Genomic DNA, 20,819 nt, shown 5'->3' with positions numbered 1-20,819 from the left:
AACATTAAGAAAATGTCTCTGCAATCTTTGAGATAAAGTAGGTAAAGCTAAAAATACACTTTCAGTTGGAATTTAATTGTAGTACTTTGAACATGTGGAGCATCCAAGTGCTTAAATGTTTTAGATTTGTTTTAAAAAGCACAAGAAAAACGTTGATGTGAAAATATTGTAACTTCCTTTTATTAGGACGAAACCAATAAATATGGAACAATTTAGCCCTCATTTAGAAAAATATGTAATTTAAGCTTCACCTCTTTATTTGGCAGAATTGTAGACAAGATAACAGTCTAAGTGTGTATATCCTTTATGGATGTGTGACTCAATCGTGTCATTTTATTATAATGGCTTTTCTTTAATGTGCGAATGTATGCTTCCTGTTGTCAGTTTGATGTTGGCAAATAAAGGAGCATTTTAATTACATTTATTTATATATATATATATATAAGCATTATATTTTCTCAGTTTTTGACAGCAATGATGAAGCGGCTTTAAAAACGTTTCATCTATTCAAACATTATAATATACTTGTTTAATTTTGTGTTTATTGTACACCTACGTTGTATCCTTTACGCTTATTTCCTCCATACTCTTGGTGTTATTGTCAACTTGATGTGAGTCTAGTTCAGTTGTTTTTTTTTTTGTGTTTTTTTTAAACACCTCAACATGGTTCAAACTCAGCACCTTAGTACTTTTTGACTAAAGCCAATTGGATACATTAAACCATCTTGAATAACAGCACTATCTACTGCCAAATCCTGCCAAATAGCTTTATTAGCAACAACATGACAGAAGTTAGCCACTGCTAACAGAACATCGAGGCTTGACCTCAGCCAATAGGGAAGAAGCTGAGGCGGTGGCGCTGTTTCAAAGATCGTCCTGTCTGTCCTGACGCCCTTGTTTTTATATTTCGAGATGCATAGAGTAATGTAAAAAGAAAGACGGAAATAAATGGGCTCAGGGAAATCTGTTGGGGGGGGGGGGGGGAGAAATGCATATTAGAGGGGAAAATATATCACTGTTTTACGAATTAAAAGGACAGTAAAATAATTTGACAAATGATACATTTTTGAGGAATCTGTTTTAAATATATTTGGGTGGTATTAAAATTAAAGAAATAAAAGGGATAGGAAAAATAAAACAAGAATTTGTATTAAATTAACAATATATAGCATAGATAGATTGATAGATATGTCAATTATTGAATAAATCTTATTTTGTTGTATGTATTGGCGCACTAATTTATATGTCTTGGTACTTTTTGGCCCATTTATTATTTTATTACATAATTTATTTCTGTATGTTTTCTTAATTACGGCAGGATTGGTCCTGCATATAAACAGTGCTTTGGCCTTGTTGGCTAAAGAGGGTTGCTATGGTTTTTTTTTTTTCTGGCTGTACTTCTATGTTAACAGATTGCAAATCTTCCAGCAGCTGAGCTGGAGGAGGGGAGGAGCAGAATGTCTCTGTGTTGCTGCCGGAAGAAGTGACAATTTTGAATAATTCATTTTTTAAAATATTGGTTATAGCAATATTTTTGATTATTTTCACAAACCTCTATGAAAGTCAATTGGCTTAAAAAAGGTCAACTAAGTTGGTGCATGTTTAGTGTTGTGTTGGAGTTTTGGTGAAGATTTTGTTAAGCTGAGCAAAAGTGTGTGTAAGTCGATTCTGTTTTAGTCTGACACATTTAGCCGGTGGCAAGTTTTCAGATTGTCCAATGCTGCAATGTTGCTGAGCTACACTGGGAATGTGAGAGATGGACTCTTGGATCACCTAAAGGGCTCTAGATGAAGTCCTTTAGTCGATGTTGGAACTTCTGTGGATAATCGACTAGTTTTAAAAACTGCTGATTAAAAACAAAATGTCGTTGAAAACCATGCAGAATTTCAGGACTGGACTTATAATGGAACAAAGCGTCTCACTCCAGAAATCTCTTCTGTTGAGTCTTTTTTTGGTTACGCAGGGAAAAGTACTTGGTGGCAATTTTAGATTTTTTTTTCCCCCCCACTATAATGATGCCCAGAATATGTGCCTGAATCTAGTGCCATGGATATGAAATATGATTTCATGTGGCTAACTTAACATTTTTATTTTTTAGCCGTTTGTGTTAGAGATGGCTTTTTTTTTGGGCATCGAAAAAATGTTCTTTTAATTGCTTTTTTTTTTTTTTTTTTTTTAGCCTTTATGATCAACTAAATGTCGGGATATTATACTAGTGAGGCTCTGGAGGCAGTAATGCTGTTCTGTACCCCTTTGTCTACAGGTGCTGTTATTTGTTCTTCAGCATGGCAGTCGTCATCCGTTTACAGGGGCTGAGAGTCACAGCAGGCTCTGAGGATGTTCGCAAGTTCTTCACGGGCCTCAGAATTCCAGACGGAGGTGTACATATAATCGGTGGGGACCTAGATGAAGCTTTCATTATCTTTGCTTCAGATGAAGACGCAAGAAGAGCCATGGCACGGTCAGGGGGGTTAATTAATGGGTCGCCTGTAAGATTGCTGCTTAGCAGCAAACAAGAGATGCAGCATGTACTTGAAAGAACAACACAAAAGGTGGAGCTGGAGGAGACTAGGCACCCTGAGGGTAATGGAAGAACTGCTCGAAGATCCATTGACCCAGATGTGGGCAGAAGATCAAGTAGTCGATCGGCTTATAGCCCTCCAACCCATCGCCAACAGCCATCAATCACCGATGACCCTTTTCTTGTGTTCCTGAATGGACTGCCTTTCTCTGTGACTGAGGGGGAAGTACGTGAATTTTTCCATGGTTTACTCATTGATGAAATTGTCTTGTGTAAAAGAGAAACGGGACAAAACAATGGAAAAGGCTTTGCCAAATTTTCATCAAGGGAGGATACCTTGGAAGCCTTAAAGAGGGATGGGAAATACATTGGGCCAAGGTATATCGACGTTCGTGCAACAACAGCCGATAATTGGCTACGAGCCATTGGTAGAATGCCAGCGGTGGTCAACACAGTGGAGAACCTTGACAGGGGAAGAGCACCTGTTCGCACTCAGAGAATCCCCCAGTATCAAGTTAGGTCTCGATCACCCGTGGCCATGAAGCCTATTGCTCCATGTGATGAAGAGTACTGTGTGCTGTTGGACAATCTGTCCTTTGCAGTGGAAAAAGAAGACTTGAAGCGCCTTTTTCAAAATGCAAAGCTTGAGAATGACCAGATTCTGTTTCTAACTGATGGCGATGGCAGAAGAACCAGGTCGGCCTTTGTGCTCTTTAAGAGCATCCGTGACTATTGTGATGCTTTAAGTCAGGAGAAAATGCATTTTCTCAACCGATGGATTCATATCCGGCCCATCTCAAGAGAGAACATGCTCAGGCTTCTTGAGTCTCAGAATGAGCCTGCTGAATCTCCTGGAAACTCTCAAAGGTATCAGGAAAGGCCTCCATCGTACCCAAAGGATCCATATGACTCTGAGAAAGTCTGTGTGTTTGTAAGGAACCTCCCATTTGATGTGAGAAAGGTTGAGATAGTTGACTTTTTTTATGGATTTCATGTCACAGAGGACAGGGTATGGGTTCTGTGTGACCATAAAGGTAACGGGGTTGGACAGGCTTTGGTTCTCTTTAAGTCTGAGGCAGAGGCCATGGAGGCACTTTCTCTTAATGGACGGCGGTTTCTGGGGTCTGAAGTTGGAGTGAAGTGCATTACACGAGCTCAGATGGATCAGCTGGCTGCCGAGCCACCGGCAAAGCAAGAGGTCTTGCCAAAAGAGGGACACTACTCGGGCAGGAACAGTGAGCCTTTCTATGGACCTGGTGGTGACACTTCGTACCCTGATGTAAGGAAACCCAAGGATGGTAATTTACCTATTAAAGAGGAGCACATCTATGGAGGTTATGACTATGAATCTCGTGGGGTAAGACCTCGTTCTCCGCAGGACAGGGGCAGTGGAGGACATGGGAGGGTAGGTCCACCTGCTCAGCGTTATGATGGTCCCACCTGTGTACAATTGGTTAACTTACCATTCCAAATTAGAAGTGAGGAAGTCTATGATTTTTGTTATGGATATCGAATCATACCTGGATCTGTCTCTCTCCAGTATGAGCCCAGCGGAAAACCTAAAGGCTCTGCCACTTTGGTGTTTGAGTCTCGTCAGGAGGCTTTAACTGCAATTCAGGAACTGAATGGAAGGCCGATTGGACCAAGAAAAGTACAGCTCTTACTTGTCTGAAATATATATTCTAAGTTACAGGCGCAACTTAGCTTAGGTTTTCAGTTTTTCCGGGCAGCTGGTAATGCGGCATAGCTCTAGTAACTTAATGTGATTTGTGTAAAAAAAAAAAAAGATTTCTTAAGTACATTTTTATGTTCCTGAGGAAGTATTCATTGAAAATATATTTGCAATGTTTGTTTTTTGTTTTTACTGAAGTATTTTGATTGGTTTTGAAACACAATTTGGAAATATGTACATTGAAACAAAGCAACATGTCATTGTTTTGAAAATTAAAATCAAATGATCAGTCGTCTCTGTGTTTTATGTGTCGTCTTCCTTCCAATTCTGATTCTCTGAAGGAAAGGGGTTTAGTCATTTTGGAGATAGTAACATTTTATTTATCCTAACAGGTGGCTAACGGACTTGTAGAGAAAAGTGTCTTTTTGGTTATAATTACATGGCTGCAAAAGCCTAATATAGCAATCATAATACAGGGAAAAATTAAGTTTCAAACTAATCTTTTTGTCAAAAGCATTGAAAAAATGTAAAATAAAATTACCATAATTTTCTGATAATTACTTCTTAAATCAGGCAGTAAAGGGTAACATTTCTAAAATTAGAGAAATATGAAGATCGAACACTTTTAAAACAAATGCCAAAGTTTTGATATCCAAAGTAGAGCCTGCGGGCCATTTGCCGCACTTTGAATTATTTTTTTACGGCCTGCGACTGCATTTCAAGGCTTGATACAGGGGATGTTTGGTTTTAACTGGTCAGAGGCCTTTTAAAAAAGATGCAGCTAATTATAATATTTAAACAATAGGAGTACTTTTAGCGTAATGATTTTGGCCCACATGACAAAAGGTTTGGACACCCCTGCTCTTCAGACTCAAGCTGACTTCTATGTATGGATATTAAAAATAATTCAGGAGAAAATTTGATAGTAGATTACAAGCATGTTTTATTTTGGCCGTTTGTCCCAAATTGTGCATTATGTATCCTATCACCTGTGGTAAGAATAGTGTAGGTTATAGGGAAACAATTTTGTGTATGATGAGATTGTTTAATGAATTTAGCTATGCCAATTATAAATTCCCCTAGCAGATTTAGATTTAAAGTTATCTTTCTTAATTTGACCAACAGTGTTCTTTGTAGGTAAAACAGGTTGTGATGTTTAATTTTAAGGAAAATAGCATGTCTGAAATCATAACCATTGCAAATCGATACAGTCAATGGGGAATTCAACTTTCTATTGGCCAGACTGTTATAAAGCATTCTGATTACCCTGATTAATTGGTAATGGCTGTTTTAATAACACAGCAGATAAAAAAAACAGTTTAGATGTGGCAACTCAGGGCTATAACTAAGGAGCCTGCAACTGCACAGTTGTGGCTGCTCACAACCCAGTAGGCTATTCCTACATGTCTTCAAGTTTCGGTTGTCACCCTGTGAAGTGTTACTTAAAAATATAAGATGCTCCACACTGAAAAATTTCAGAGAATGTTTAAGGGGGATCGAAACTTACATCTGAAATGGCAAGGCTGAAAGTGCGAGAGGTGAAAGGAATGAGGATTACCACTGATCCTGAAGATAGTTCTTGCTGGTGGCACCATCTCAAGACGGATAGTCCACCTCCATACTGCGGGATTCCAATAGGTGCAGATGAACACCTACAAATAAACTCGGAGCGCAATAAATGCTTTTCTACTAATTACTAACAAAGGTATGAATAATTGTTGACATGCCATTTTCTGTCTAAAGGTAAATTATAAACTATTGATTATTTCCCACTCTAACACCTCTTGTGCATTGTTTTATCTTGTGGGAGGTACTGGTGTCACTTCAAGTCAGGGAAAAGAATACCCTGGTCGAATGAACACAATTAACATGGTTATGAATAATTTTTCACATAGTTGTGATCTCAGGAGAATAGTTCATTAATTCCAAGCATAACTTGACAGTGAATTAATTTTACTGCAATGGCCTCCACAGTCACCAGTTCTCAATCCAAAAGTGCACATTTGGTATGTGGTCCCACAGGAGGATCTCATGTGGATGTTCAGTTGACAAATCTGGACCAACTGGCTGATGGAGTCATGTCAGCATGGATCATAATCTCTGACTGTTTCCAACTCCTTGTTTAATGTATTCTATGAAGACTCAATGTTCTGAAGGCATAAGAGGGTCCAACCCAGCGCTAGTGAGGCATACCTAATGAAGTGGCTGGTAAGTGTATTTCCCCAGTAGAAATAAAAACATGACAAGAAAAAGTCCTGATGGCTACATATGCTGTATTTTATTTATCTTTAAAGTATTAAGTTTAATCTGTGAATAATATCAAACCCAAGCTAGCCATATTCTAGCCGCTACTTGAAAAGTAATTTTTTTGTTGTATTCTTTGACCAGGGCTACTTCCAATTAGTAACAATTTAAAAGCAATATGGGTCTGTATTACTGTACTATATGCAGTCAAACACTAAAAGAACATGTTCACAAAAAGTGTTTATACATGTAGAGTTACCTTAACAAGTGGTAATCTCAATGGACAATCAAAGATAAACCTAGAGAAAGAAAATAAATATTGCACGTATTAAGGGAAAAAAGGTGTCCAAACCAACCTGGCCTCATGTGAAAAAGTAATTCCCCCCTACACCTGATAACTTGTTGCACCCAACTACCATTAATTTTTTAAGAAATTGTGTACCACAATTACTTGCGGAATTGTTATTAAGAAGATCACAGGCTTCAAGCAGAAGGATGATCAGACCAATGAAGGTCTGGACAGAGCCAATGAACCAAACATATTCTTCAATAGGTTCAGTTCAGAAACAAGCTTCGCATCCTCCTCTCCTGCTCACAGCCAAACAGACATTTCACCTTCTTTTGACCCACAGCTGTCCAGTAACACCTCACATTTTTTATCTTCCACCTCAGCCCTAGACCCTTCTGCTTCTACATATTTGCCTTCAACCATATCAGAAGATGCTGATACAACTGGATAGATTGAATAGTAATAAGGCTGCAGGTCCAGATCATGTCAGCCCTAGAGTCCTGAAGGCCTGTGCAGAGCAGCTCTGTGGGATTCTGCAGCACTTCTTCAACCTTAGCCTGGCCCAGAAGAAGTTTCCGGCGTTGTGGAAGACCTCCTGTCTTGTTCCGGTACCAAAGAAAACTCACCCATCAGTCCTCAATGACTATAGACCTGTTGCCCTGACATCTCGCATCATGAAGGTCCTAGAGAGACTCCTGTTGGCCCACCTGAGTAAGCAAACAGTAAACCATCAGGACCCCCTTCAGTTTGCTTATTGCTGTGGAGTTGGAGTTGAAGATGCCATCATACACCTGCTTCGACAAACCCACTGTCATCTGGACAAAGCCAGTAGCACTGTGAGGATCATGTTCTTTGATTTCTCCAGAACATTTAACACAATTCAATCTGATTTGCTTTGTCAGAAACTCCAGAAGACTCAGGTGGAGGCCTCAACAATCTCCTGGATCAAAGACTACCTGACAAACAGACCACAGTTTGTGAGACTGAAGGGTTATGAGTCTAACCAGGTAGTCAGCAGCACAGGACGGTACTCTCACCATTCCTTTTCACTCTGTACACCTCAGACTTCCAGTACAAGACAGACTCCTGTCATCTGCAGAAATACTTGGATGATTCTGCAGTTGTGGGGTGGATCAGAGATGGACAAGAAGCTGAGTACAGGAAGGTGGTGGACCGCTTTGTGGCATGGTGTGGAAACAATCATCTCATTTTGAACGTGACTAAAACAAAGGAGATGATTGTAGATTTTAAGAGAAACAGGAATAAGTCAAAAACTATTTCTATCATGGGAGAAGAAGTGGAGGTGGTGGAGGAGTATAAATACCTCGGTGTTCACCTGGACAACAGACTAGAGTAGAGATGCAACTGTGAAGCCATCTACAAGAAGGGACAGAGCAGACTGTACTTCTTGAGGAAGCTTAGGTCATTTGGTGTTTGCAGCAAGATGCTGCATATCTTCTATAAGTCTGTTGTGGAAAGTGTGATCTCTTTTACCATCATCTGCTAGGGAAGCAGCATCAGAACCAGGGACTTAAAAAAGCTCAACAAGCTGATAAAGAAGGCCGGCTCTGTTCTAGGGACTCCTCTGGAACCTCTGGAGATCATTGTGCAAAGAAGGATTCTTCATAAAATGAAGAACATTATGGAGAACTCTGAGCATCCTCTTCATGAGACTGTCCTACAACAACAGAGTGTCTTCAGTCAGAGGCTTCTTCAGATCTGCTGTAAGACGGAGCGCTACAGGAGATCCTTCCTGCCCACAGCCATCAGCATCTACAACGGCTCTTTGAGGAAACCTTCATAATATGAGCTATAACAACATTTAATTTCCCTTTGGGATTAATAAAGTATTTTTGAATTGAATTGAATTGAATATCTGCCAAGTTAGTTTTAAAGCATAATCAACCTGTTTAGGGTCACACCACATCATCTCAATCAGATTTTAATCCGGACTTTGACTAGGCTCCTTTTTAAAAGTCAGCCAAGGCTGGATTTACTGCTGGAATTCAGATTATTGTCCTGCTGTGCAACAAAAAAATAAGGCAAAAAAAAAAAAAACACCTGTAAGTGGGCAAACAATTTTGACAGCAGCCATATTGGATTTTAAAATCAGGGTTGGTGAGAAACCTGTGTCTTTCCCTCTCAGAACTGTAGCTTCAGTGGGTCTTGCTGTTTTCAAAGAAATAAATGGTATTTATTAAATGTTTTTATAATAGATACATGCTAAAATAAAACTTTTAGTATTTTGTAAGCTGGTAAATGTCACAAAATACATGCGAGGTACTGATTTAGAGTTTAGGCACATGTATTTTAGGCCGGCAATTTATTCTGCATTCACATAATCATGGATAAATTGTGGTCACAAATAGAGATTGTACACTACCATGTTTTTATTCCTCAATCTTTCACGAGCTAAAGCACCACCGAATATTTTTAACCCGCAATATCAAGGTCAGAGAGTGCTGTTTACTTTTTGCTTCTTGAAACATTTAAATTCCGACTCTCAAAGACACCTCGAACGTACCAGACGTTAGGTTCACAGGTTTTAATGTGAAAGTCAGAGACCGGAAGTTCAATCTTTCCCTGAGTAGCATGCATGACGCCGGTGAGCTGAGCACGCAAGTTAGGCAGAGGAGAAAAAAAGGAAAATCACGCCAGGAAAATCTCATAGAGTTAGAGGTAAATGTTTGAAATAAGTAATCTACATAGTGCAAAAATAACTTGTTCTTGTTTCAGCTATTTTACTGTGCAGTCCGGCTGCCTGATCTTCAAAAGCATTTGAAAAAAAAAAAAAATCAAAAGTTTAAAATTATTGAACGAGAACTCAGTTACGATCGTTTTAGGTTATGAAGCGCATTCTCTTCACCATTTGAAACAATCCCGAGTTTGACCGTTAAGTTAGCATCTGTTCCCAAACGTTGAAGTCAGCCGCTAACAGAAACGTTTTGCCGTTATGTTGCTGTCTAACATGAAACGTGAAGAAATAATGAAACCAGAACGTTAAATCAGTTTTTAGACTTGTTTCTGTCATACAAATGTGTGGATTATAGTTGGTTTTTCTAATTTATTGTTTCGACTGAATATACAGAAATTTGTAGTAACTTAATGTTGCATTCAAGTACATGTTGCAAATTGCATGATAAGCACTAAAATAGCCGGAAAAAAGCATAACAGTCATATTAAGCTGAATATTTATGTGCTAATTTCTAACTGGTTCAACTGCTGTATATCAGTTCTGTTTATAAATGAAAGCACATGTCAGTTTTCTACTTGCCAGTAATAAAAATGCTTTAAAATCATAAAACAAAATTATTAAAAACGTAATCAGTCTTAATCTACATATGTTGACCATCCTTTGACAGTTTTCAAGGGGTTATAAAACAAGAAAACCAGTCGAACATAATACCAGACATTCTTTAAGATGTGTAGATTCAGATTGTTTTGAAATTTTTTGATAAAAAATTAAATGAACCATGCTGTCAAAAAGTATTTGCCCCTCCCAGATTTGTTATGTTTTTGCCTTTTTGTGACACTTACAAGTTCCAGATCAGAAGGTAACTAGAAGAAGTAATTTGTTTAATAGGGCAAAATGCTATTTAAACCAACCTGGCTGTATGTGAAAGACTAATTTCCTCTTTGTTAAAACATGAATTAGCTGTCATTAACCACATGTTTTGAAAAGCTGAGTTCTGTTTCACACAAATGCCCACCTCACATCTGCCAGAAAAATATGCTGATGATACCCAAGAAGCTTTGGGACAATAATCTCTGACCTGACAAAATTTAACTATTTGAAAGTTGTGCATCCTGTTACATCTGACATAAAACTAACAGAGCATTTCAGAATAAGAACATCATACCAACGGTGATACAAGATGATGGCAGTGTGATGTTTTTGGATTTCTTTCCTGCTTCAGGACCTGGACTATTTGCCTTAATTGATAGTATCATAGATTATGATTTGTAGCAGACGGAGAATGAAGGAGAATGTCTATAGATACAGGGGTTGAACAATGAAACTGAAACACCTGGTTTTAGACCACAATAATTTATTAATATGGTGTAGGGCCTCCTTTTGCAGCCAATACAGCGTCAATTCGTCTTGGGACTGACATATACAAGTCCTGCACAGTGGTCAGAGGGATTTTAAGCCATTCTTCTTGCAGGATAGTGTCCAGGTCACTACGTTATACTGGTGGAGGAAAACGTTTCCTGACTCGCTCCTCCAAAACAAAGTGGCTCAATAATATTTAGATCTGGTGACTGTGCAGGCCATGGGAGATGTTCAACTTCACTTTCATGTTCATCAAACCAATTTTTCACCAGTCTTGCTGTGTGTATTGGTGCATTGTCATCCTGATACATGGCACCACCTTCAGGATACAATGTTTGAACCATTGGATGCACATGGTCCTCAAGAATGGTTCGGTAGTCCTTGGCAGTGACGCGCCCATCTAGCACAAGTATTGGGCCAAGGGAATGCCATGATATGGCAGCCCAAACCATCACTGAACCACCCCCATGCTTCACTCTGGGCATGCAACAGTCTGGGTGGTCTTTGGGGCTTCTCCACACCGTAACTCTCCCGGATGTGGGGAAAACAGTAAAGGTGGACTCATCAGAGAACAATATATGTTTCACATTGTCCACAGCCCAAGATTTGCGCTCCTTGCACCATTGAAACCGACGTTTGGCATTGGTATGAGTGACCAAAGGTTTGGCTATAGCAGCCCGGCCGTGTATATTGACCCTGTGGAGCTCCTGACGGACATTTCTGGTGGAAACAGGAGAGTTGAGGTGCACATTTAATTCTGCTGTAATTTGGGCAGCCGTGGTTTTATGTTTTTTGGATACAATCCGGGTTAGCACCCGAACATCCCTTTCAGACAGCTTCCTCTTGCATCCACAGTTAATCCTGTTGGATGTGGTTCGTCCTTCTTGGTGGTTTGCTGACATTACCCTGGATACCGTGGCTCTTGATACATCACAAAGACTTGCTGTCTTGGTCACAGATGTGCCAGCAAGACGTGCACCAACAATTTGTCCTCTTTTGAACTCTGGTATGTCACCCATAATGTTGTGTGCATTTCAATATTTTGAGCAAAACTGTGCTCTTACCCTGCTAATTGAACCTTCACACTCTGCTCTTACTGGTGCAATGTGCAATCAATGAAGACTGGCTACCAGGCTGGTCCAATTTAGCCGTGAAACCTCCCACACTAAAATGACAGGTGTTTCAGTTTCATTGTCCAACCCCTGTAAGTCCAAGTGCATTTGGGTTATGAAGCAGTACAATGATCTAAAATACAGCAGCATGTCCACCTCTGAATAGCTAAACCACAAAACAAAATTAAGGTTCTGGAGTGGCCTAGAGGGTAAGACTGAAATCTGATTGAGATGCTGTGGCACCACCCTAAACAGGCTGTTCATACTCCAGGGTGGTTGAATCAAAATAATTCTGTAACGTAGAGCGGGCCAAAATTCCTCCACATCAATGCAAAAGACTCATGGCCACTTATCCGACACACTTGGTGGCAGTTGGTACTTCTTATGGTTGAACAATCAGTCACTAGATTTATTGGGCATTTACATTTTCTCATAGTGCCTAGTTGGTGTAGATAGCTTTTCCCTTAATAGATGAAACCATCATTGGAAAACTGTGTATTGTGTTCACTCAGTTTATGTTTCTCATTAAAATTTGGTTGATCTAAAACACCAAGGTGCAAAAATAGAAGGAATTTGAATGGGGGGATTCTTTCTCACAGCAGTTTAATTATATCACATTTTAAACAGTGGTCAATGTAGAGCTGAATGATGTATTAGTCACATTTTGACATAGCATTCCTTGGATGCTTGGAATAAAATGGTGAAGCTTTTTGATAGCAACTATCAAAAAGCTTCACCATGTGAATGCAATTACTTTTATTGCATTTTAGACGGTGGCAGCAAGGAAGTGACTAACAATTAGATTTTATTGATTTTTTACATGTTAAATGGCTTACAAGTTGTGCTTGGATGAAGCTTGGAGTTCCCGCAGCTTGTGGCTATAAGAACCTGTGTCAAAACGCAACCAGTTGTCAACTAGTCCTGAGCAGGGATTGGATCATAGTTGCTGGTTTTGTAGGGTGTACTGTTCTGCTACACTTTTATTGTGTTTATTTGTTAAGCAACCCGATTTAAGTTGTTTGTTGCATTTTGGTGATGAGTCTGCATACAGACAGCAGGTGGATCGGCTGGTACACTGGTGCGGTCAGAACTACCTTGAACTGAACCCACTCAAGACTGTGGAAATGGTGGTGGACTTTCGGAGAACACCACCCCCGTACACCCCCCTCACCATCCTCAACAACACTGTATCAGCCGTGGACCACTTCAGGTTCTTAGGAACCACCATCTCTGAGGACCTGAGATGGTCTTCACACATAGACACTGTTCGAAAGAAGGCCCAGCAGAGACTGTACATCCTGAGGCAACTCAAGAAGTTCAACCTTCCACAGGAGCTGTTGGCCATCTTCTACAGTGCCATCATTCAGTCTGTCCTGTCTTCATCCATCTCAGTGTGGTTTGGCTCATCCACAAAACAGGACAGGTCCAGACTGCAACGAATAATCAGGACTGCAGAGAGAATAATCAGGGCTGACCTTCCCTCCATCCAGGACTTATACAGGTCTAGGGTCAAGAAAAGAGCTGCTAAAATCTCTGCAGACCCCACACACCCTGCACATAAACTGTTTAGAGTTTTACCTTCAGGCCGCCGCTACAGAGCACTGTTCACTAAAACCAGCCGCAACAGAGACAGTTTCTTCCCCCAGGCTGTTTCTCTGATGAACATTCAATAGAGTACAAAACAACAGCATATAGATGTTGCAAATGCACCTTTTTATTAGATATGAGTATATTGTACATTGTAAATTGTAAATTTGTATATTCTGTAATGCAAAAACAGAACAAAAGAGCAAAGTGTACCGGAGTCAAATTCCTTGTTTGTATGTACGAACTTGGCAATAAAGCTGATTCTGATTCTGATTCTGATTAATGACACCAGAATGGAGGCATCAACAAGAAGAATCCCACTGAGGCACCTGAAGCCGGCAAGGCCCCTGCGTCGCTGTGTCCACTTTGTCGGTGAGTCCACGTTGTTTGTGAGTTTTGAAGTGTTAATCTGAAACTCAGAGCATTGGTCTTAATTTCAGGGTTGTGTCACTTTATTTATAGAGCCTCAAATAAATGCTGCGGCAGGTGAACAGCCCCTGATGGAGCAGGAGGTCAGACAATCATTGAGTAAAAGTGCATCAAATAAGTCAGGACTGATGTTAAACTAGCAAAAGAATTATGTTAAAATTCATATAAAGGTTGTTGTTCCTTCTTGAGTTCAGCTCTTGAGTGTCTTTTGCCCCTTTTCCACTGGCTCGTTTTAGGCAGCGTGGCTCCGCTCCACTCGGGTTTCGCTCTACTCGGTACGGTACCATTTGTGTTTCCACAGATCCACTGACTGCTGGAGCTATGGTGGCTGAAGCCCTGCCTCCAGGCGTCAGCGTTGCACACCGTGCTGCTTTTAACGTTACTCTGGGAAATTGGCACTTTAAAGTAATCTGAGGGAAACGATAAAAAAAAAAAAAATTAATAAAAACAAAGCGAATTAAAGTCTAATAGTGATTGTATTATTGTATATGCAAGAATGTCTTATATGTGTTTTTTTATGTATAAAATAATCCACTGGGATAATTATTTGGACCACAGCCCAGCCAGAACTTAAGGCTCATGGGTTCTGATGTGAGGTGATGGCAGGAGAAGCAGAGAGAAGAGACACAGCTGTCTGGACTGGTAATTCTCCAGAGTTTGCCTGAAGAAGTCACAATTTTAGGCTTTTGAGGAAGTTTTTATCTCAGCCATGGAGATAACGCCATGGAAGACGACAACTTTAAAGCACAAAACGGCAAACTTCTGACCACAGTGAAGTTACTTTTAGTTTGGATATTAGCCTGCCTGCATGTAACTCAGAAAGCTGATGTGTCCTTTTTCTTTTCTTTCAGCCTTCAGGCAGGGTTTATGATTTGTAAATAGTAAAATGATATTTCGGTCTGACCCGCTCCGCCCACTGTGGTCCTTAATATTATTGTAGTCACTCTTGAGTTTTATTAACTTTTCTCTGCACTACCTCCTCGAAAACCTTCTAATTTCTCTTGGTCCCACAGCCAATCAGTGAACAGCAGTCTGTTCAAGCACATGTAGTCCCTACTCAGCCCTGGTACGGAAAAACAGTAATGGAAAGCGGAGGTGGAGTGGAGCCGGGCCAAATCGAGCCAGTTAAAAATGGTCGTTGTCCCTCACCTATGTTACCTATGCTGTAGTTGACTTTTGAAAGGTTTTCCCATTAAAGACACTGATTAGTCATTAAACTGATTTAACAGACTACTGTTGGTATAGACCAGTTCTTCAAGATTTTCAACCTCCATAAACAGAAAAAAGGTAAGAAATAATGATACAAAAGACCCACCTAGTAAAGCATTTCATCTCTTTCAAATGGTGCTCACTCTTACTGTAACACTTATTTGGTTCAGAGAAAACATGCTTGTATATTAGATCTTGTTTTTATTTCACCCATAGAAAGAATATGTTATACGAGGGATTTTTTAATTGGTTTGGCCAGCTGCCCTGAAGCCAAGAAGAGGCCAGAATACCTACCAGACCATCCTGTTGTTTTATCCGAGGCAGTGAGTTGTTGAGTTCGAGTTTAAAGATTGATGCTTGTTCATTGGTTAATCGCAGGTTTTAGCTTCCTTATATATTCTCTTGACAGAGGGATCCAGGGCAACAAGAGCTGAGAGTAACACTGTGGAATGGTGTAAAAGAAGACATATGAGTGAGTAAGTTAGATAATTAAAATTTGAATTTGGTTCAAGTTTAGATCGGTGTTGACAGTATATTTTGACTTGATATAAATCCAGCTGAACAAAACAGCCGGGATGGTGACAAAACCATCTGACGGGGTTACAAGTTACCACATTCAGTGCTTTGCAAAAGTATTCTTCAACGTTTTCATGTTTTGTCACGTTACCACCTGTACCTGCAATATATTTATTTGGATTTTGTGTGATACACAAAGTAGTGCATAATTATGAAGTGGAAGCAAAATTATGCTTGTTTTTTGTTGTTTTTTTAAAGAAAATAGTGCAAGAAGTGTGATGTGCCTTAGCATTCATTACCCTGTTTCTCCAATACCACAAATACAATATATAAAAAGTCACTGGATTAATAGTGTCCACCTGTGTGTAATTTTATTTCAGTATAAATTCAGCTGTTCTGTGAAGGCCTCTGAGTTTTGTTAGAGAACATTAGTAAACAAATAGCATCATTATTACCAAGAAACATAGCAGACGGGTCAGGGATAATGTTGTGGAAATATTTAAAGCAGGTTAGGTTATAAAACAATATCTCAATAGTTTACACATCTAACAGAGAAATGTTTAATCCATCTGCAGATGGAAAGAGGATGGCACAACCTTAACCCTATCAGGGCATGGCTGACTACATCCACTGACAGGATGGGCAAGGAGAACATTAAAAAAGTAGGCAAGGGCCGCATGGTAACTTTGGAGGAGCTTCAGAGAGCCACAGCTCAGTTGAGAGAATTTGTCAGCAAGACAGCTATTAGTAATACACTTTAAAAGTCTGGGATTTATGGAATAGTCAAATGCTCTAAAATATAAGGAAACTGGACTTCTAAAAGATCTTTCACTGCTCACCCAAATGGCTTCTTCAGTCGAAACATTTTTCAAGGCATTCTTTAAAAAAGAGATTTGTATTCTCGGTGAACTTTATTCCTGGTTAAATAAAGTCTTATTAAATAAAAATCTCTATTCAATCTGATCATGTTTACAATTACATACTTATACACTGCTTTGTGTAGCTCTGTCACATAAAATCCCAATAAAACACATTGAAATTTGTGGTTTTTAAAAAAAATACACACATACAGTACAGACCAAATGTTTGGACACACCTTCTCATTCAAAGAGTTTTCTTTATTTTCACAATGAAGGCATCAAAACTATGAATTAACCCATGTGGAATTATATACTGAACAAAAAAGTGTGAAACAACTGAAAATATGTCTTATTTTCTAGGTTCTTCAATGTAGCCACCTTTTGCTTTGATTACTACTCTGCACACTCTTGGCATTCTGTTGATGAGCTTCAAGAGGTAGTCACCTGAAATGGTTTTCTTCACAGGTATGGCCTGTCAGGTTTAATAAGTGGGATTTCAAGCCTTATAAATGGGATTGAGACCATTAGTTGTGTTGTGCAGGAGGTGGATACAGTACACAGCTGATAGTCCTACTGAATAGACTGTTAGAATTTGTATTATGGCAAGAAAAAAGCAGCTAAGTAAAGAAAAACGAGTGGCCATCATTACTTTAAGAAATGAAGGTCAGTCAGTCCGAACAATTGGGAAAACTTTGAAAGTGTCCCCAAGTGCAGTCGCAAAAACCATCAAGTGCTACAAAGAAAATGGCTCACGAGGACCGCCCCAGGAAAGGAAGACCAAGAGTCACCTCTGCTGCGGATGATAAGTTCATCAGAGTCACCAGCTTCAGAAATCGCAGGTTAACAGCAGCTCAGATTAGAGAACAGGTCAATGCCACACAGAGTTCTAGCAGCAGACACATCTCTAGAACAACTGTTAAGAGGAGACTGTGTGAATCAGGCCTTCATGGTAAAATAGCTGCTAGGAAACCACTGCTGAGGACAGGCAACAAGCAGAAGAGACTTGTTTGGGCTAAAGAACACAAGGAATGGACATTAGACCAGTGGAAATCTGTGCTTTGGTCTGATGAGTCCAAGCTTGAGATCTTTGGTTCCAACCACCGTGTCTTTGTGCGGCGCAGAAGAGGTGAACGGATACATGCCTGGTTCCCACCGTGAAGCATGGAGGAGGAGCTGTGATGGTGTGGGGGTGCTTTGCTGGTGACACTGTTGGGGATTTATTCAAAATTGAAGGCATACTGAACCAGCATGGCTACCACAGCATCTTGCAGCGACATGCTATTCCATCCGGTTTGCATTTAGTTGGACCATCATTTATTTTTCAACAGGACAATGACCCCAAACACACCTCCAGGCTGTGTAAGGACTATTTGACCAAGAAGGAGAGTGATGTGGTGCTGTGCTAGATGACCTGGCCTCCACAGTCACCGGACCTGAACCCAATCAAGATGGTTTGGGGTGAGCTGGACCGCAGAGTGAAGGCAAAAGGGCCAACAAGTGCTAAGCATCTCTGGGAACTCCTTCAAGACTGTTGGAAAACCATTTCAGGTGACTACCTCTTGAAGTTCATCAACAGAATGCCAAGAGTGTGTGGAGCAGTAATCAAAGCAAAAGGTGGCTACTTTGAAGAACCTAGAATATAAGACATATTTTCAGTTGTTTCACACTTTTTTGTTCAGTATATAATTCCACATGTGTTAATTCATAGTTTGATGCCTTCATTGTGAATATATTTATATATATATATATATATATATATATATATATATAGATATAGATGGAAATTTTTTGTTGCGTAAGGAATGGTATAACTGTCAAATATTTTCCTCCTACCATGGTTGCCAAAATGACTTTAACAAAGCAACCTTTATGCAATGTGTAACATTAAGAAATATAGTGAGATGACTGCTCTTGTTAAGTCATGTAAGAATGGAGTGAATTATTGTTTCAGTAAACTATCGCATGTTAAAATATAACAAGGACATTGTCTCCATTGCAATTAGGACTGAAACAATTAATTGGATTAATCATGATTAATTGATTATTGGAATAATTGTCAACTAATTTAGTAATCAAAAAATCCTTAACTGGAGTATACAGACTCTAAAACGTAACATTTGCTGAAGTAACAAGACTAGAAAAAATATTTGCATTAAAGATGAAAAACATTTGCAAATATGTTCTATCCAGAACGTCTCAAGTGGCAGAGTTTTAGCTTCACCTGGTACAACTTCTGTAAAAAAAAAAATCTCCTATTAAGCATCTTTTGCTATCCGATTATTAAATGAAAGAATTGTTGACAGAGTAATTGATTAGCAAAATAGTCATTGGTTGCAGCCCTAATTGCAATATATACTTTATTAATATATAGCCATATATGGTTTATACATATATTGTGGTATATAGAAAAATATGAGCACTAGTTTCCCATAAATGGAAATTTATTATGTAGTATACTGCATTATATTATGCCATATATTGCTATTGTTTGTTTCTTAAGGGGTGTTATTTTTGGTTCTTATATTTATTTGATTTATTGCAATGGACATCCTTTTCCTTTTTTCAGACTTGAGTTATGTTCTCAAAAGTTCAATGTTCTCCCATCATATTTATCTCATCAGCATCCCGTGTGTCCATTTATAAGTATTTCAGTAAAAGTTTAGTTCTTATCAACTTCAGGCGCTATTTGCTTTCATCTGGAATGCCGGCAAGATAACTGCTCTGCTATCAGTTCAATTAGCTTTCTTCTGGTATATTCTATTGTCATAAAAACTTACATTGAAGTGTTTTTAAATGGCTGTAGATAGTTTGGACAACATTAATATACACTGAGTGATAGAGCAGAAGCTTCGGCAGCTGCCTAAAAACATGAGAAACAGAATGTACCTTCTTCATTAGGCTCAGACGCTGTTAGGAACCAACAAGTTTGTTAGATACTTATTTGAACATTGTGTTTTAGACTTTGGTCAGCACATTTTTCCATCATATTACTGTGCAATGACTAAAACACTTTTTTAAATTTCTCTCTTTTGTTTTTTTAGGATGGCAGAAAGGCTTCCCATATCTTGAGAAACTTGCACAAGTCTTGTTTACAGCAAACGGGGTTTGCACAGTGTTGTTGGCTTCTCTGCCTTAATTTATTTTAACCTATAACCTTTTGCATGTTGCTTAAATATTTGTTTTTCCTGCTTTTTTGCTGTGTGGAAAAGTTTTTTTTTTTTAATTGTGTGTGTTTAAAACAATTGCTTTAAAAAGCAAGCCAAAATTGCCATTGTTTTCTTTCTGACCTGACTTCATATAAGTCAAGTGGAAAGTATTGGATAAGTAATTCACTGACATTGTCTCTTTGTGATGCGTGCAAAAAACTGTTGCTTGCAATAAAGAACAACAAAAAAAAATGACCTTGAACATGCAGCATTTATCGTCGCTTGTCATTTGTTATATGACGGCTATTGTAAATAATCCACTTGTATCACATTTTACATTGTGCCGGTTAATCATTTAGCATTATGGAGCAGGAAACAATCTTTGGAACTGAAAAAAAAAAAAGAAATCTAATATTCAAAAGCTTTATTAAATTACACCTCTGTCTATCTGTCCAGTTACTGTATCTATGTTTAACCACCTTTTTTCCATCAATTTTCTGAAAATAAACACTAAAATAAACATCTATATCTTGCCACATTTCAGGATGTTACATTTCTAAAATTTCTTTAAAGGTTTATATAACAATTATGAGCCTATATTTAACAGATTGTTGTAAAATATGCATAAGCTGTGGAATCTTGCTCTTACAGCCAGAAATAAATGACATGATTATAAACTTTTAAAGATATAAGAAATCTATATGTAAGTAGAGACAGCGCTTTACCCATTTTTTCCATTTAAGTATTCATACCTACTGAAAGTTTTTTACTTTTCATCATGCTACAACCACTAACTTCAGCTTGTTTTATTATTAGTGTTTGTGATATACCAAAGCAGCACATAATTCTGAAATGATATCAAGGATTCAAAATAAAATTGAAAATATGCTTAATATCCCTGAACCATCTTTTTTTTTAATTGTTTTTTGCGGCACTAGTAGCCTTTATTTTCAATTTTTTCTAAAAGTGAGCTGACAGGAATTGGGGAGAGACATTTGGAGAAGACATGCAGCTGAGGTCAATGGGCTGGGGCCGGAACCAGTGACGGGCTTCTCTATACATGGGTCCAAGCTCTACCCCTGCGCCACCGTCGCACCTTTGTAGAACCACCTTTTGCTGTAATTACATCTCCATGTCTTTTAGGGTCTGTCTCTCAGTTTTGCGCATTTAGAAACTATAA

At 38.9% G+C, this 20,819-nt stretch overlaps 2 protein-coding genes across 6 annotated transcripts; both read left to right on the top strand.

Moving 5' to 3' along the window:
- The first annotated feature begins 985 nt into the window (after positions 1-985).
- On the top strand, positions 986-4,485 carry rbm12bb (RNA binding motif protein 12Bb). Its single transcript, XM_047362175.1, has one exon. The coding sequence runs from the start codon at positions 2,286-2,288 to the stop codon at positions 4,191-4,193; it is 1,908 nt and encodes a 635-aa protein (XP_047218131.1). The 5' UTR covers positions 986-2,285; the 3' UTR covers positions 4,194-4,485.
- Positions 4,486-9,249: 4,764 nt separating this feature from the next.
- gra (granulito) lies at positions 9,250-19,907 on the top strand. 5 transcript variants are annotated; one of them, XR_007037552.1, is made up of 8 exons: positions 9,250-9,405; positions 13,772-13,851; positions 13,942-13,991; positions 15,138-15,195; positions 15,334-15,440; positions 15,527-15,589; positions 16,209-16,295; positions 19,535-19,907. XR_007037552.1 is itself a non-coding variant. In XM_047360358.1 (7 exons), the coding sequence occupies exons 2-6, from the start codon at positions 13,773-13,775 to the stop codon at positions 15,587-15,589; spliced, it is 357 nt and encodes a 118-aa protein (XP_047216314.1). In that variant the 5' UTR covers positions 9,250-9,405; position 13,772; the 3' UTR covers positions 19,535-19,907. The 5 variants fall into 5 exon arrangements, 3 of the variants coding, with proteins under 3 accessions (XP_047216314.1, XP_047216315.1, XP_047216316.1); XR_007037553.1 differs by having other exon boundaries at positions 15,527-15,593; XM_047360358.1 differs by lacking the exon at positions 16,209-16,295.
- The last annotated feature ends 912 nt before the right edge of the window (positions 19,908-20,819 follow it).

Source organism: Girardinichthys multiradiatus, chromosome 3 (assembly GCF_021462225.1).
Source record: "Girardinichthys multiradiatus isolate DD_20200921_A chromosome 3, DD_fGirMul_XY1, whole genome shotgun sequence".
Classification (NCBI taxonomy): domain Eukaryota; kingdom Metazoa; phylum Chordata; class Actinopteri; order Cyprinodontiformes; family Goodeidae; genus Girardinichthys; species Girardinichthys multiradiatus.
This window is presented reverse-complemented; position numbering and strand designations above follow the sequence as displayed.

Bases quoted from the DNA above. Each gene is read 5' to 3' on its own strand.
- rbm12bb (XM_047362175.1), top strand. From the start codon at position 2,286: ATGGCAGTCGTCATCCGTTTACAGGGGCTGAGAGTCACAGCAGGCTCT.
- gra (XM_047360358.1), top strand. From the start codon at position 13,773: ATGGAGGCATCAACAAGAAGAATCCCACTGAGGCACCTGAAGCCGGCA. The intron at 13,852-13,941 runs GTGAGTCCACGT...CTTTATTTATAG, and splicing joins TCGCTGTGTCCACTTTGTCG to AGCCTCAAATAAATGCTGCG. The intron at 15,441-15,526 runs GTGAGTTGTTGA...TTCTCTTGACAG, and splicing joins CTGTTGTTTTATCCGAGGCA to AGGGATCCAGGGCAACAAGA.